At 45.2% G+C, this 14316-nt stretch overlaps 1 protein-coding gene across 2 annotated transcripts in view; it reads left to right on the top strand.

Moving 5' to 3' along the window:
* The first annotated feature begins 672 nt into the window (after positions 1–672).
* tmem231 (transmembrane protein 231) overlaps positions 673–14316 on the top strand; it is a 37800-nt gene continuing 24156 nt past the window's right edge. For both annotated transcript variants that reach the window (XM_072279803.1, XM_072279802.1), the window contains exon 1: positions 673–895. In XM_072279803.1, the coding sequence (XP_072135904.1) occupies positions 757–895 (139 nt within the window). In that variant the 5' untranslated portion in view covers positions 673–756. The remainder of the gene's footprint in view (positions 896–14316) is intronic.

The following is a 14316-nucleotide window of genomic DNA, read 5'->3' as shown; positions in this document are numbered from 1 at the left end:
GCCTTCTACCGGACGGCAGCAACAAGAGCATGACCTGGCTGGCAAGGATCTCCAATGATGAAGTTTTTAATGTCATGCTGAATTTCCGCAGACTCCTCAGAAAGTAGAAGAGCCGCCGTGCTGTCTTCGCAAATACATTTACATGCTGAGTCCAGGACAGGCCGTATGAAACAAGAACACCCAGGAATTTAAAGTTGCTAACCCTCTCCACTGATAGAAGGATACTACTTATTTTGTTCATTGATTCTGTCCACTCTTTAGCCATCACTGCAGGTTCAGTCAGAGTGACAATAATCCTTATGTCTACTTGACTCTTGCTGAACTTCCAAAAATGTACGAGAGCACTATAAGGATAAATTATTTTAACCTAATTAACAATGCTCTACTAGTACCCGACATTGTATATGGCTCATGAAACGTTTTCTTATTGCCACCGGATTAACTAATCCAACATCTAAAATTTATAAAACAAATTTTCTTCCCTCAAATAAGAAACATTAACAAACTTTAACGCCACCCAGTAACATAAAAAGCGCGCAAAATGGTACAGAGCGCTGAACAACGTTACCCGCCTTTCCCGTGATCTGATTGGATGGTCGTGATGACGGAGGCGTCGCGCCCTGTCATTGGTCATTATTGTTGTCAATCATGATAATCCCACCTTCCCGCTCACGCCGGCATCGGTTGCCCAGGGAAGCTATGGTCACCCGCACACACCAATCTTAAAAAAAACTTTATTGAAAGCCCTGGTAAAAGATGGCCATTTATGAAGTCTTTTCGCACCCCTCGCTAATCCGGTACAGGACAAGCATTTTCACTAAAGCAACGCTGTTTTTATTGATAGTTTTGGCGCTTACGTACATCTCCCCACTTTTGGTTGCCTACAGGAGTCACGGTGAGTGATATGCCGCTTTTGCTCATGTCTAAAGAGCAGAAGGGTGAATAGCAAGATGTTGTGACTGAAAATAATTACCTTAAATTGTTCTGATTATTATTTCATTTTACGTTCATTATTATTGGTCCAAGCAAGGAAGTACAATAGAAGGCCTTGAAATCCCCGTATTTTATATATGAAGGTGGACAAAATGAGAATCAGAATTAATTGTATGCCTCCATGGCTTGTTTCATTGTGGCCCAGCAGTTGCCTCACTCCTTTGAAAAGAACCTGGCCAAGATATTTGAACTAGTTCAATTGTGAAAAGTGGAATTCTATATAGAAGCTGCAGTGACCTATTAATTCTACAGAAGTAGATCGGAAACGACCACCTTTGTGGGCCCGTTTGACTGTGCACTGCTGTCTGATTTACTTTGAACATAAGAGTGAGAGTGGAGTTAAGAGCTGTGTTAACAGGAGATTCGATAGTCAGGGAGATGGTCAGGTGATTCTGTAGTTACAAATGAAACTTCTGAATGATAAGTTCCCTCCCAGGTGTTAGGGTCAAGGATATCCAGTGGCTGTAGAACATTCTCCAGGGAGAAGAATAGCAGCCAGAAGTCATTGTACATATTGATAGACAATGTGATGAGAGAAGAGGATGGGGCAAATGAATGTGTGGCTGAAGAACTGGAGCAGGAGGGAGAAATTCAGGTTCTTGGACCATTGGGATCTCTTCTGGGGGAGGAGGTGACCTATATGGAGGAATGAGTTGGATTTCAACTAGAGGAGGACTAATATTGTGGCAGGGAGATTTGCAGTGTTACTCAAGAGGGTTAATATTCTGGGTAGGGGGGTGGGACCCAAAGTGAGGCAGAATGAAAAAGCTGAGGTAAGTGTAGAAGCTAAAGCGAGCAATTTCAGTAGGCAGGATAAGTTCTGATAGACAAAACTGCATTTATTTAATGCAGGAAGCATGACAGCTATGGTAGACAAACTCAAGGCATGAATAGCTACGTAGGACTGATTATTGCTAGAGCAGAAACATAACTCAGGGATGGATAGGGCTGGCAGCTCTGTTCTGGGGTACAGATGTTACAAGGCTAGTAGAGGTGAAGATTAGAGAGAGGGAGGAGTTGCATTTCTGATTAGGGAAAATACAGCCATTCTTAGAGAAGGTATTCCTAGTGAATCATCATGTGAAGCTATATTGGAGGAACTCAGAAAAAGGGAGGGATCAATTTGATAGGATTGTACAATAGGTTCCCCAAATGTCAGCAGGAATTAGAGGAACCAAAGTGTCGGGAGATCGCAGACAGTTATAAGAATAACAGTTCTACAGCATGGAAATATGCCCTATGGCCCAACTCGTCCATGCTGAACAAGATGTCTGTTCAAGCAACACACATAAAAGTTGCTGGTGAACGCAGCAGGTCAGGCAGCATCTCTAGGAAGAGGTACAGTTGACGTTTCGGGCCGAGACCCTTCGTCAGGACTAACTGAAAGAAAAGTTAGTAAGAGATTTGAAAGTGGGAGGGGCGGGGGAGATCCGAAATGATAGGAGAAGACAGGAGGGGGAGGGATGGAGCCAAGAGCTGGACAGTTGATTGGCAAAAGGGATATGAGAGGATCATGGGACAGGAGGCCTAGGGAGAAAGAAAGGGGGAGGGGGGAAGTCCAGAGGATGGGCAAGGGGTATAGTCAGAGGGACAGAGGGAGAAAAAGGAGAGAGAGAAAAAGAATGTGTGTATATAAATAACGGATGGGGTACGAGGGGGAGGTGGGGCATTAGCAGAAGTTCGAGAAGTCAATGTTCATGCCATCAGGTTGGAGGCTACCCAGACAGAATATAAGGTGTTGTTCCTCCAACCTGAGTGTGGCTTCATCTTTACAGTAGAGGAGGCCATGGATAGACATATCAGAATGGGAATGGGACGTGGAATAAAATATGTGGCCACTGGGAGATCCTGCTTTCTTTCGCGGACAGAGCGTAGGTGTTCAGCGAAACGATCTCCCAGTCTGCGTTGGGTCTCGCCAATATGTAGAAGGCCACATCGGGAGCACTGGACGCAGTATATCACCCCAGCTGACTCACAGGTGAAGTGTCGCCTCACCTGGAAGGACTGTTTGGGGCCCTGAATGGTGGTAAGGGAGGAAGTGTAAGGGCATGTGTAGCACTTGCTCCGCTTACAAGGATAAGTGCCAGGAAGGAGATCGGTGGGGAGGGATGGGGGGGACGAACGGACAAGGGAGTTGCGTAGGGAGCGATCCCTGCGGAAAGCAGAGAGAGGGGGAGGGAAAGATGTGCTTAGTGGTGGGATCCCGTTGGAACTGTCCAGCTCTTGGCTTCATCCCTCCCCCTCCTGTCTTCTCCTATCATTTCGGATCTCCCCCTCCCCCTCCCACTTTCAAATCTCTTACTATCTTTTCTTTCAGTTAGTCCTGACGAAGGGTCTCGGCCTGAAACGTCGACTGTACCTCTTCCTAGAGATGCTGCCTGACCTGCTGCGATCACCAGCAACTTTTATGTGTGTTGTTTGAAATTCCAGCATCTGCAGATTTCCTCGTGTTTGCGTTAAGATGTCTGTTCAAGCTAGCCATCTCCCTTTACACTTTTTTAATCCATGTATCTACCTTAACGTCTTTTAAATGTTATAATTGTACCCTTCTCTACAGCTTCCCCTGGCAGTCCATTCCATATACCCACCACCCTCCATAATTCAATTAGTTTTAAAATTGTTATGGAAAAAGTTGGGACTGGTGCAGAAATTAAATTCCTAAATTGGCCAAGGGAAATTTTTGTTAGCATGGCTGGGAGGATTAAAGAACTCTGGTTCATCAGAGATATTGAAGCTTTTGATCCCAGAAAAGGAGACATACATCAGGTGAAGTTCAAGTTTATTGGCATTCAACCCACACATGCATACAACTGAATAAAACGATGTTCCTCTGGGACCAAGGTGTAAAACCACAATACATATATACAGCACATAAAATAATCATAACAATGATATTAACAGATAACAAATTTTGTAGATGTACTAGTTGACATAAAATGCATGTACAACATATAGTTAAGTTGACAGCAGTGCAATGCTACTGCCACTCCCATAATTAATGTTTATTGGGTGGTAGCAGGGTGTTCAGAAGTCTCACAGACTGGGGAAGAAGCTGTCACCCAGCCCAACAATCCTTGTTCTATTTTGCATTAGCTTCTGCCTGAGGTAGGAGGTCAAAAAGACTGTGGGATGGATGGAAGGAGTCCTTGTCAATGCCGAGGACTCTGTAAATGTACTGCTTCTGGTATATGTCCTGGATTGGATTGGTGGGGGGGTGGGGAGGGAGGTTAGAGAGGGAGCCAATGAATGCCAGCTAGGGTGAAGTGAATCCCTTGAGGTGTAGAGATGTAGGAATCAAGGCACGTCTGTGCAAGTGCATGGATGTCAGCAAGTTAAGCCCAGTGGGAAGGATTTAAAACGACACAGTTTTCTCTTCAGCGGTTTGATCGAGGCATGGCTGCGCAAGTGCGTGGACATCAGCGAGTTAGACCAGCGGGAAGAGTTTAAAAAGAAGACAGATTTATAGAGTGGGTGTCAGAGAAGCAGGCGTCGGAATGGAGGGAGTTGGAGTGGGAGGGCTTTGGCTCAACGGGGCTTCGGCAATAACTGGTCGAGGCGAGGTAAGTTACTTGTGAAGAATAGAAACAAGAAGTATGTCTGTGAGGCCAGTGTTCTGTACTGGGTATCAGATGTGGGATGTCCAGGAGACTCGCAGCCTCCCAGACAGCCACATCTGCGCCAGGTGTATTGGGCTACAGCTCTTTAGGGACTGGGTTAGGGGACTGGAAATGCAGCTCGATGACCTTCGTCTGGTCAAGGAAAGTGAGGAGGTGATGGAGAGGAGCTATAGGCAAGTAGTTATACCAGGGTCTCAGGAGACAGGTAAGTGGGTAACAGTCAGGAGAAGGAAGGGCAAGAGTTAGATACTAGAGAGTACTCCTGTGACTGACCCCCTTAACAGTAAGTACTCCTGTTTGAGTACTGTTGGGGGGACAACCTACCTGGGAGAAGCAAGAGTCCGGCCCTGTGGCTGAGAAGGGTAGGGTAAGGAAGAAGGCAGCAGTAATAGGGGACTCTATAGTTAGGGGGTCAGTCAGGTGATTCTGTGGATGCAGGAAAATAGCACGGATGGCAGTTTGCCTGCCAGGTGCTAGGATCCAGGATGTTTCTGATCACGTCCACAATATCCTGAAGTGGGAAGGTGAACAGCCAGAGGTCATGGTACATATTGGTACCAACGATGTAGGTAGGAAAGGGGAGGAGGTCCTGAAAACAGACTATGGGAAGTTAGGAAGGAAGTTGAGAAGCAGGACCTCAAAGGTAGTAATCTGGTGTAAGGTGGAGGATAAATGCATGGCTGAGGGATTGGAGCAGGGGCAGGGATTCAGATTTCTGGATCATTGGGACCTCTTTTGGGGCAGGTGTGACCTGTATAAAAAGGACGGGTTGCACTTGAATCCGTGGGAGACCAATATCCTGGTGGGGAGGTCTGTGAAGGCTATTGGGGAGAGTTTAAACTAGAATTGCTGGGGGTTGGGAACCAAACCGAAGAGGTGGAGGAAGGGGCGGTTGGCTCACAAATGGAAAAAGCTTGTAGACAGTGTGAGAGGGAGGATAGGCTGGTGATAGAGAAGGGATATGCTCAAATCAGTGGTTTGAGATGTGCGTATTTTAATACAAGGAGTATCGTGAACAAAGCAGTTGAGCATAGAGCGCGGATCAGCACTGGGAGCTATGATGTTGTGGCCATTACAGAGACTTGGATGGCTCAGAGGCAGAAATGGTTACTTAGAGTGCCAGGCTTTAGATGTTTCAGAAAGGACAGGGAGGGAGGCAAAAGAGGTGGGGGTGTGGCACTGTTGATCAGAGATAGTGTCTCGGCTGCAGAAAAGGAGGAAGACATGGAGGGATTGTCTACTGAGTCTCTGTGGGTGAAAGTTAGAAACAGGAAGCGGTCAATAACTCTATTGGGTGTTTTTTATAGAGTATCCAATAGTAACAGGGACATCAAGGAGCAGATAGGGAGACAGATTCTGGAAAGGTGTAATAATAACAGGGTTGTTGTGGTGGGAGATTTTAATTTCCCAAATGTTGATTGGCATCTCCCTAGAGTGAGAGGTTTAGATGGGGTGGAGTTTGTTAGGTGTGTTCAGGAAGGTTTCTCGACTTACTATGTAGATAAGCTGACAAGAGGAGAGGCTGTACTTGATCTGGTACTGGGGAATGAAACTGGTCAGGTGTCAATTCTCTCAGGAGAGGAATAGGAACAGACAAGTTAGGAAAGTGTTTAATTGGAGTAAGGGGAAATATGAAACTATCAGACAGAAACTTGGAAGCATAAATTGGGAACAGGGAAACGTACGGCAGAAATGTGGCAAATGTTCAGGGAATATTTGTGTGGAGTTCTGCATAGGTACGTTCCAATGAGACAGGGAAAGGATGGTAGGGTACAGGAACCGTGGTGTACAAAGGTTATTGAAAATCTAGTCAAGAAGCAAAGAAAAGCTTACGAAAGCTTAAAAAAACTAGCTGATGATAGAAGGCTAGCAGGAAGGAGCATAAGAATGAAATTAGGAGAGCCAGAAGGAGCCATGAGAAGGCCTTGGCGGACAGGATTAAGGAAAACCCCAAGGCATTCTACAAGTATGTGAAGAGCAAAAGGATTAGACACGAGAGAATAGGACCAATCAGTGTGACAGTGGAAAGGTGTTTATGGAACTGGAGGAGATAGCTGAGGTACTTAATGAATACTTTGCTTCAGTATTCACTACGGAAAAGGATCTTGGCTATTGCAGGGATGACTTACAGCAGACTGAACAGCTTGAGCATATGGACATTAAGAAAGAGTATGTGCTGGAGCTTTTGGAAAGCATCAAGTTGGATATGTCACTGGGACCGGATGAGATGTACCCCAGGACACTGTGGGAGGTGAGGGAGGAGAGTGCTGAGCCTCTGGCAATGATCTTTGCATCATCAATCGGGACGGGAGAGGTTCCGGAGGACTGGAGGGTTGCAGATGTTGTTCCCTTATTCAAGAAAGGGAGTAGAGATAGCCCAGTGGGTCTTACTTCAGTGGTTGGTAAGTTGATGGAGAAGATCCTGAGAGGCAGAATCTATGAATATTTGGAGAGGCATAATATGATTAGGAATAGTCAGCATGGCTTTGTCAAAGGCAAGTCGTACCTTACAAGCCTGATTGAATTTCTTGAGGATGTGACTAAATGCGTTGATGAAGGAAAAGCAGTAGATGTAGTATATATGGATTTCAGCAAGGCATTTGATAAGGTACTCCATGCAAGGCTTATTGAGAAAGTAAGGAGGCATGGGATCCAAGGGGACATTGCTTTGTGGATCCAGAATTGGCTTGCCCACAGAAGGCAAAGAGTGGTTGTAGGCAGGTCATATTTTGTATGGAGGTCGGTGACCAGTGGTGTGCCTCAGGGATCAGTTCTGGGACCCCTTCTCTTCATGATTTTTATAAATGACCTGGATGAGGAAGTGAAGGGATGAGTTAGTAAATATGCTGATGACACAAAGGTTGGGAGTGTTGTGGATAGTGTGGAGGACTGTCAGAGGCTATAGCGGGACGTCGATAGGATGCAAAACTGGGCTGAGAAGTGGCAGATGGAGTACAACTCAGATAAGTGTGAAGTGGTTCATTTTGGTAGGTCAAATATGATGGCAGAATATAGTATTAATGGTAAGACTCTTGGCAGTGTGGAAGATCAGAGGGTTCTTGCAGTCCGAGTCCATAAGACACTCAAAGCTGCTGCACAGGTTGACTCTGTGGTTAAGGCGGCATACGGTGCATTGGCCTTCATCAACTGTGGGATTGAGTTTAAGAGCTGAGAGGTAATGTTGCAGCTATATAGGACCCTGGTCAGACCCCACTTGGAGTACTGTGCTCAGTTCTGGTCACCTCACTACAGGAAGGATGTGGAAACTGTGGAAAGGGTGCAGAGGAGATTTACAAGGATGTTGCCTGGATTGGGGCCCATGCCTTATGAGAATAGGTTGAATGCACTCGGATGGAGGATGAGAGATGACCTATTAGAGGTGTATAATATGATGAGAGGCATTGATCATGTGGATAGTCAGAGGCTTTTTCCCAGGACTGAAATGGCCAACACGAGAGGGCACAGTTTTAGGGTGCTTGGAAGTTGGTACAGAGGAGCTGTTGGGGTAAGTTCTTTATGCAGAGAGGGGTGAGTGTGTGGAATGGGCTGCCAGCGACGGTAGTGGAGGCGGATAGAATAGGGTCTTTTAAGAGACTCCTGGACAGGTACATGGGGCTTAGAAAAATGGAGGGCTATGGGTAAACCTAGGTAATTTCTAAAATAAGTACATGTTTGGCACAGCATTGTGGGCTGAAGGGCCTGTATTGTGCTATAGGTTTTCTATGTTTCTATAAATGTAGAGAACTCAAGAGTGAAATAAGGAGGGCAAAAGGGGTCATGAGATAGCTTTGGAAGATAAGGTAAAGGAGAGCTCTAAGAGAATCTACTAGTATATTAAGAGCAAAAGGGTAACTAGGGAGAGAATAAAGGCTTTTGAGGATCAATGTGGTCTCCATATGTGGAGGTGGTTGAGCTCTTAAATTAATATTTCCCATCTGTAGTTAGTATTGTTACGTAACCGGCAACAATGAATATTAACCGAGACAGGTTTTATAAAAATAACCAAACGTTTATTAGACACTTATAAGGGAAAAAAAAACAAAGGAAAAAAGGTACGCAGCCGTTCATCAACTCCACTCGGCTCTGGTTCTTAAAGCGTTAAATGCGAAAACAGTTCTTAAAGCGATACAGTCAGATATAGTTCTTAAAGCGATAACTTCAAAAGTCCAACATTTTCACACATTCAATTGGGAAAGACTTCTCTGGAGAACGATTTCTTCACTGACGCACCTTTACTGCCAGTTCTGTCCACAGGATTCCCGATGCTGAAAATAAACAGTTTAAATCGACTGACCTTAAATTCCTTTTAGAGAGAGAGAGAGCCTTTGTGCATGAACTCATTGCGCTATTGCAGGAGTTATCTCGATGCAGCTTCTCTCCAATGAAGACTCAATAAGGTCGATCCTTTATTAAACTGCCAACCGATGCCGACTTCTCTCGATCCTTCACTTTGATGAATTCTTCACTCTCCCTTCAAAACTGTCGGAATTGAGTGAATTGGCACTTCCAGCCACAAATTTCCAGTTCAATAATACAAATCTTGTAAGAGAACGCACCTTCCGTTTTAAAAATGAAACTGCGTCACAAAAACAAACACGCAACAGAAATGGAGGCACAACACGTTCTACCTGGAAATCTACAAACTCAAAAACCCACTGCGTCACCTGAGTCAACCCTTATATAGTCACAGGGCACGTCATCTCCTGACCTCACATCGGCGGGAAAATCACATCAGGTGACCTCCAAAAGACCATTACAGCATTCTCAAAAAAAAACAGATCTCCTTGAGCATTTAACAGTGTGGAGAAGTTCATGAAAGCTAGGGAAGAGAATAGTGATGTCTTGAAACATATCCTCATTCCAAAACAGGAGTGCTAGTGGCCATGCACCAGTGAGGGCAAGAATAGGGTGATTTAGCAATATGATCCAGTCAATGTAGTGCCAGTGAACAATGATTACTGGGGCGACATCTTTCGGATAACAAATCTTTCCAATTATTTCACTTTTTCTACACCTTCTGCTTGTTTTTTTATTTGTCTTGATTGTGTTATGGAAACTGTTGGAGGCTGTGACATACAGTTTGGATCTCAATTGAAGGATCCAGAGCTATGCTGTGTCTGGAGAGCTGCCTTGTGGAGATCAGAGATGTGCTGAAAAGGTCTGTGAACACAAGCTGACTTATGGAAAATACCATAGACGAGGCGCTGGGTCATGAACAATTCCATCTCGAAGCGGCAAGGAAGATTGAAGCAGAGGGGTCAGCGATGGGTTCCAATAGCAGCTGGATCGGTGGTGCTCAGACCCAGATCGGCAGTCACTCTTTATGGAAGAACTGAGTTCGTGCAGCTGTTCTCCTTGTATGCAAACAAAAAGACATTTCCCATATTTTGAGATTTATATGATTATTGGTCTGTACTTTACATTGGTTTCCTCCAGTTTGACATTGCTTTCTTTCTTATGGAGGGTGTGTTTTCTGTTAATTTTTTGTGTGCAGGGGGTTGGTGATTTGATGCTACTGTTGCTGTTGTTGTGAGTGAGAGGGTTGGGAATTGTGTGTAGGGGGTGGTTCATTGTTGTTGTGGCTGTTTTTTTGCTGCAGGCGAGGGGGTGATTTTGGGGTCTGTGGGTTTCTTTTTCATGCCGGTTGGGGGGAGTTGATGTGTTTTCTTTCATCAACACCCATGGTCTTTCTGTATTTAATGGCTATCTAGAGTAGACAAATATTAGCGTTGTATTGGACATGCATATTTTGACAATAAAATGAATCTTTGATCCTTTGAATGCACTGCAGAGGGCAGGGTTTAAAATCTGTGGATTATTAAGATCTCTTCAGGGGAAGGTATGGGCTGTACGAAATGGACAGGTTACACCTGAACCCGAGGGAGATCAATATCCTAGGGGCAGGTTTGCTTGAGCTGTCGGGGAGGGTTTAAACTAATTTGGCAGGGGGATGGGAACTGGAGTGATAGGACCAAGGATGTTGTAGTATGTAGTGAGACTGCCAGCAGGAAGAGTCTGATGAAAAGGCAAAATTGCTGTCAATGTGATGAGTTGCAGTATAAAAGGTGGACAAAATCAAAAAGGGTGAATACAGGACTGAAGGTGTTATATTTGAATACACGCAGAATACAGAATTGAATTGAATTGAAAATACACGTGGACTAATGTGTTAACTGTCCTGTGCTATAACCAGTGGGATCATCAGTTGATCTGCCACCTGTCTTCAGGAGTTTCGGCCCACTTATGATCAAGACTCCCTCGAGGTGGTGGGCCAGCAGTGCTAAAGCACCACCTCCCACTGGTGAGCTTAAAAACTTGGCATCTGCCTCTATCAGAGCTGTTGGTCGCTTCCATCCAACAGATAGTCTACTCTTTATCTGTCTATGCAACTACTAAAGGGTTTGCAAAAGATTTATACACTGTTCGACTATCTGCCCCTCTGGACATACTTGGTCCACACCCATGCTGATCCTTTGTCTGCTGCCTCAGCTACAGCCCTGCTGGTTGACATGATCTCTCTTCTAGTGAAACTAAGGTCACACAGCCACTTCTGGAAAGTGAACGCAATAAACCCAGGGCAACCTACTTCGAATGGATAGCATGAGACCTTCCACCCTCTGTCTCTGCACTCTGATCTTAATTCTGCATACTTGGTTAACTTGCACTCATGGGCTTCATCGATGTTGTTTTCCCAAGGGACTGTGAGTTCACCAATAACCACTTCTCTACTGGTGTCAGACCATACGATTATATCTGGATGCAATGTGGTGAAAGCTATTTGCTCCGGGAAACTGCCTTTCCCGTCCAGGTCGGCTTTGACACACCAATCATTGGCTGAAGAAAGTATGCTTGATCGTGAGCCTGCGCTGTACACCCTTGACTTGGAGCCTCCTTTCACAAATAATATGCGATGTTCTGTGCAGCATGGGGCATGAGTTAAGTTGTGCTGCAGTACCCTCTGCTCAACCGCTTCTGTTATAACTTTGAGAACGTTGTTATGTCTCCAAGTGTACATGCCGCTGGAAAGATTGACTCCGCATGCACTCAAAATATGTTGAAGTGTTCCCTTCTCGCCACAAGCAGCACACCTGTCTGTCTTATCTTCACACCAGGTTCTGAGGTTGGCAGGTGTTGGGAGCAGATCGTACACTGCTCTGCATAGAAAAGAAATGCGGAGCGGTTCCATCTGCCACAGAACATTCCAAGATAGATGTCGTTGTTCAACACTTTCCCACCGGGTCCAAGCCCCTTGTTTGGCCAGGCCAGCTGTTTTAGCTAACCTCTTCTCCTCTTCTACCTCTCGTATTTCTTGTGTTACAAGCTCACGGCGCTCCTTACCTGTAGAAGATGACCACAACTTGTGGGTTGTCCATCCAAGTCCCTGGCGGCCTAGCTGGATAGCCCTAACTGTCTCCTTGTGCTTCAATCTAGACTCTGCCTCATCAGCTGCTACACGGGCACCACTTCCTGCCTGATCTCACATCTGGCTGGGTGTTCTTGATGACAGGGTCCTTTGAGTCTCGAAGCATCAAGAATGATCTTACCTTGGCTACCTTGACCTCTTCAACAAGGGATTGCACTGGGATGGTAAGCTTTGTCTGGCTACTGTGGATTGCAACATTGGTGAGGCTGCTCGGTACTCCAAGCCACTTCTTCACATACTTGTTGATCTTCCGTTCCATTGCCTCAACGTGGGACATTGCCACTTCATAGACAGTTAGCGGCCACATTATCCATGGCATCAGTCCGTACTGCAAGCACCACAACTTCAACTTGCCAGGCAAGCCACACTTGTCAACAGACATCAGACCTCTGCTGATCTGTTCTCCTGTCTCTTGAACCCTCTTGGTGCCTCTCAGCTCCTCTGTGTACCACCACCCGAGGCCCTTAACTGGTTGGTCCTGAATGGATGGAATCTCCTCTCCACAAAGGGTGAAATGAAAGCCAACTAGCTTTCCTCTCCTAAGAACAAGGCTCCTTGACTTCTTGGTCTTGAACTTCATTCTTCCCCAATCCACTAGCTCCTCGAGTCTAGATGGTACATTTTCCACTGCCTCCGTGCTGGGACCCAAAAGGGTGAGATCGTCCATGAACGCTCGTATTGGTGGTAACTCCTCTCCGCCATCAAGTGCGACACCTGGTCCCACTGATTCTGCAGCCCTCACAATGACCTCCATGGCTAACACAAAAAGGATGGGTGAAATCGCACATCCCATTGGGATTCCAACATCTAAGTTCTTCCACCTAGTTGTAAACTGCTGAGGGGAAAACCTCATCCGGAAATCGTTGTAGTACTGCATAACAAAGTTCCTCACCTTAGCAGGAATCCATAGGAATTCCATCGCAAACTCAATCAGGACATGGGGAGCAGAACCATACGCATTTGCAAGATCAAGCCAAACTACAGCCAGATTTCTTCTCAACCCTTTCGACTCCTGCATGGTATGCCATATCATACTAGAATACAAAATAAAGTGAGTCAGTTTGTAGCACAGTTACAGATTGGCATGTATGACGTTGTGGGCATCAGTGAATCGTGGCTGAAAGAAGATTATAGCTGAGAGCTTAATGTCCAAGGATACATATTGTATCGAAAGGGCAGGCAGGTAGGCCAAGGTGGTGGAGTGGCTTTGTTGTTAAAAAATGTAATCAAGTCATTAGAAAGAGGTGACATAAGATTGGAAGGTGTAGAATTATTGTGGGTAGAGCTAAGAAACTGCAAGGGTAAAAAGACCCTGATGGGAGTTATATACATATCCCCAAACAGTAGTAAAGATCTGGTCTACAAATTACAACAGAAGATAGAAAATGGATGTTAAATGGGCAATGAGAATAAAATGTGAGCCTCTACAAGAGTCATAGAGTGATAGAAAAGTACAGCATAGAAGCAGGCCCTTCAGCCCATCTCGTCCATGCCAAATCATTTAATTTGCCTAATCTCAACGGCTGGTGGCGCAGTGACATCAGCGCTGGACTCCGGAATGGAGGTACCCAGGTTCAAATCCAGTCGGGCCGTTCCCGAGTATGCTTTCCATCCGTGCTGGGTTGAGTGTTGAGCTCGCAACTCGACCTCATAAAATAAAGAAAAATACTGCGAAGTGTCTGTGCGAGGAATGGCGCCCCAGACAGTCTTCCGATCCGCGCCTTGTAAGGCATGAAAATGCCTGCCTCTGGCGCCTCAGGCCTGAGTTGACGTCATCATCATCATCGACCTGTACCTGGACCTTAGCCCTCCATGCTCCCCTCATTCATGCACCTATCCAGACTTCTCTTAGAGAGTATGTGTCTGTTGAAAAAGTTACTTAGTTTTCCAAGCAAATATATTTACTCGTAAGTAAAAACTAGTGAACTATATAAGGTTACCTGTAGTTTGTTACTTCACAAATTTGTATAACAAGTTATACTTCAATTTCTGGGTAAAAAAATTCTAGGCACCAGGGTGTGTGGTGGCATTTGTGGGTTTGGTGGTTGTTAACTCAAACAACGCATTTCAATGTATGCTTTGGTGGAATGTGATAAATGAATCAGAAATCTGAAGTATTTTCAGAAATTACAGTGAACAATTTCAATTTGCTTTTCCTTTTTATTTGATCATATATTAGAGTCTAATTCTTTATTTGTGTGCCAAGTTATTGCTTCTTCGCTGCTAGGCTCTCTAGGTATTATTTCTTAGGCATTCTGCTTTATTTAGTTAACAATTTTTTGC

The sequence above is a fragment of the Mobula birostris genome, chromosome 15, assembly GCF_030028105.1.
Source record: "Mobula birostris isolate sMobBir1 chromosome 15, sMobBir1.hap1, whole genome shotgun sequence".
In the NCBI taxonomy this organism is placed as follows: Eukaryota; Metazoa; Chordata; class Chondrichthyes; order Myliobatiformes; family Myliobatidae; genus Mobula; species Mobula birostris.
The sequence above is the reverse complement of the archived record's forward strand: the minus strand, read 5'-3'. Positions and strand labels throughout refer to the sequence as shown.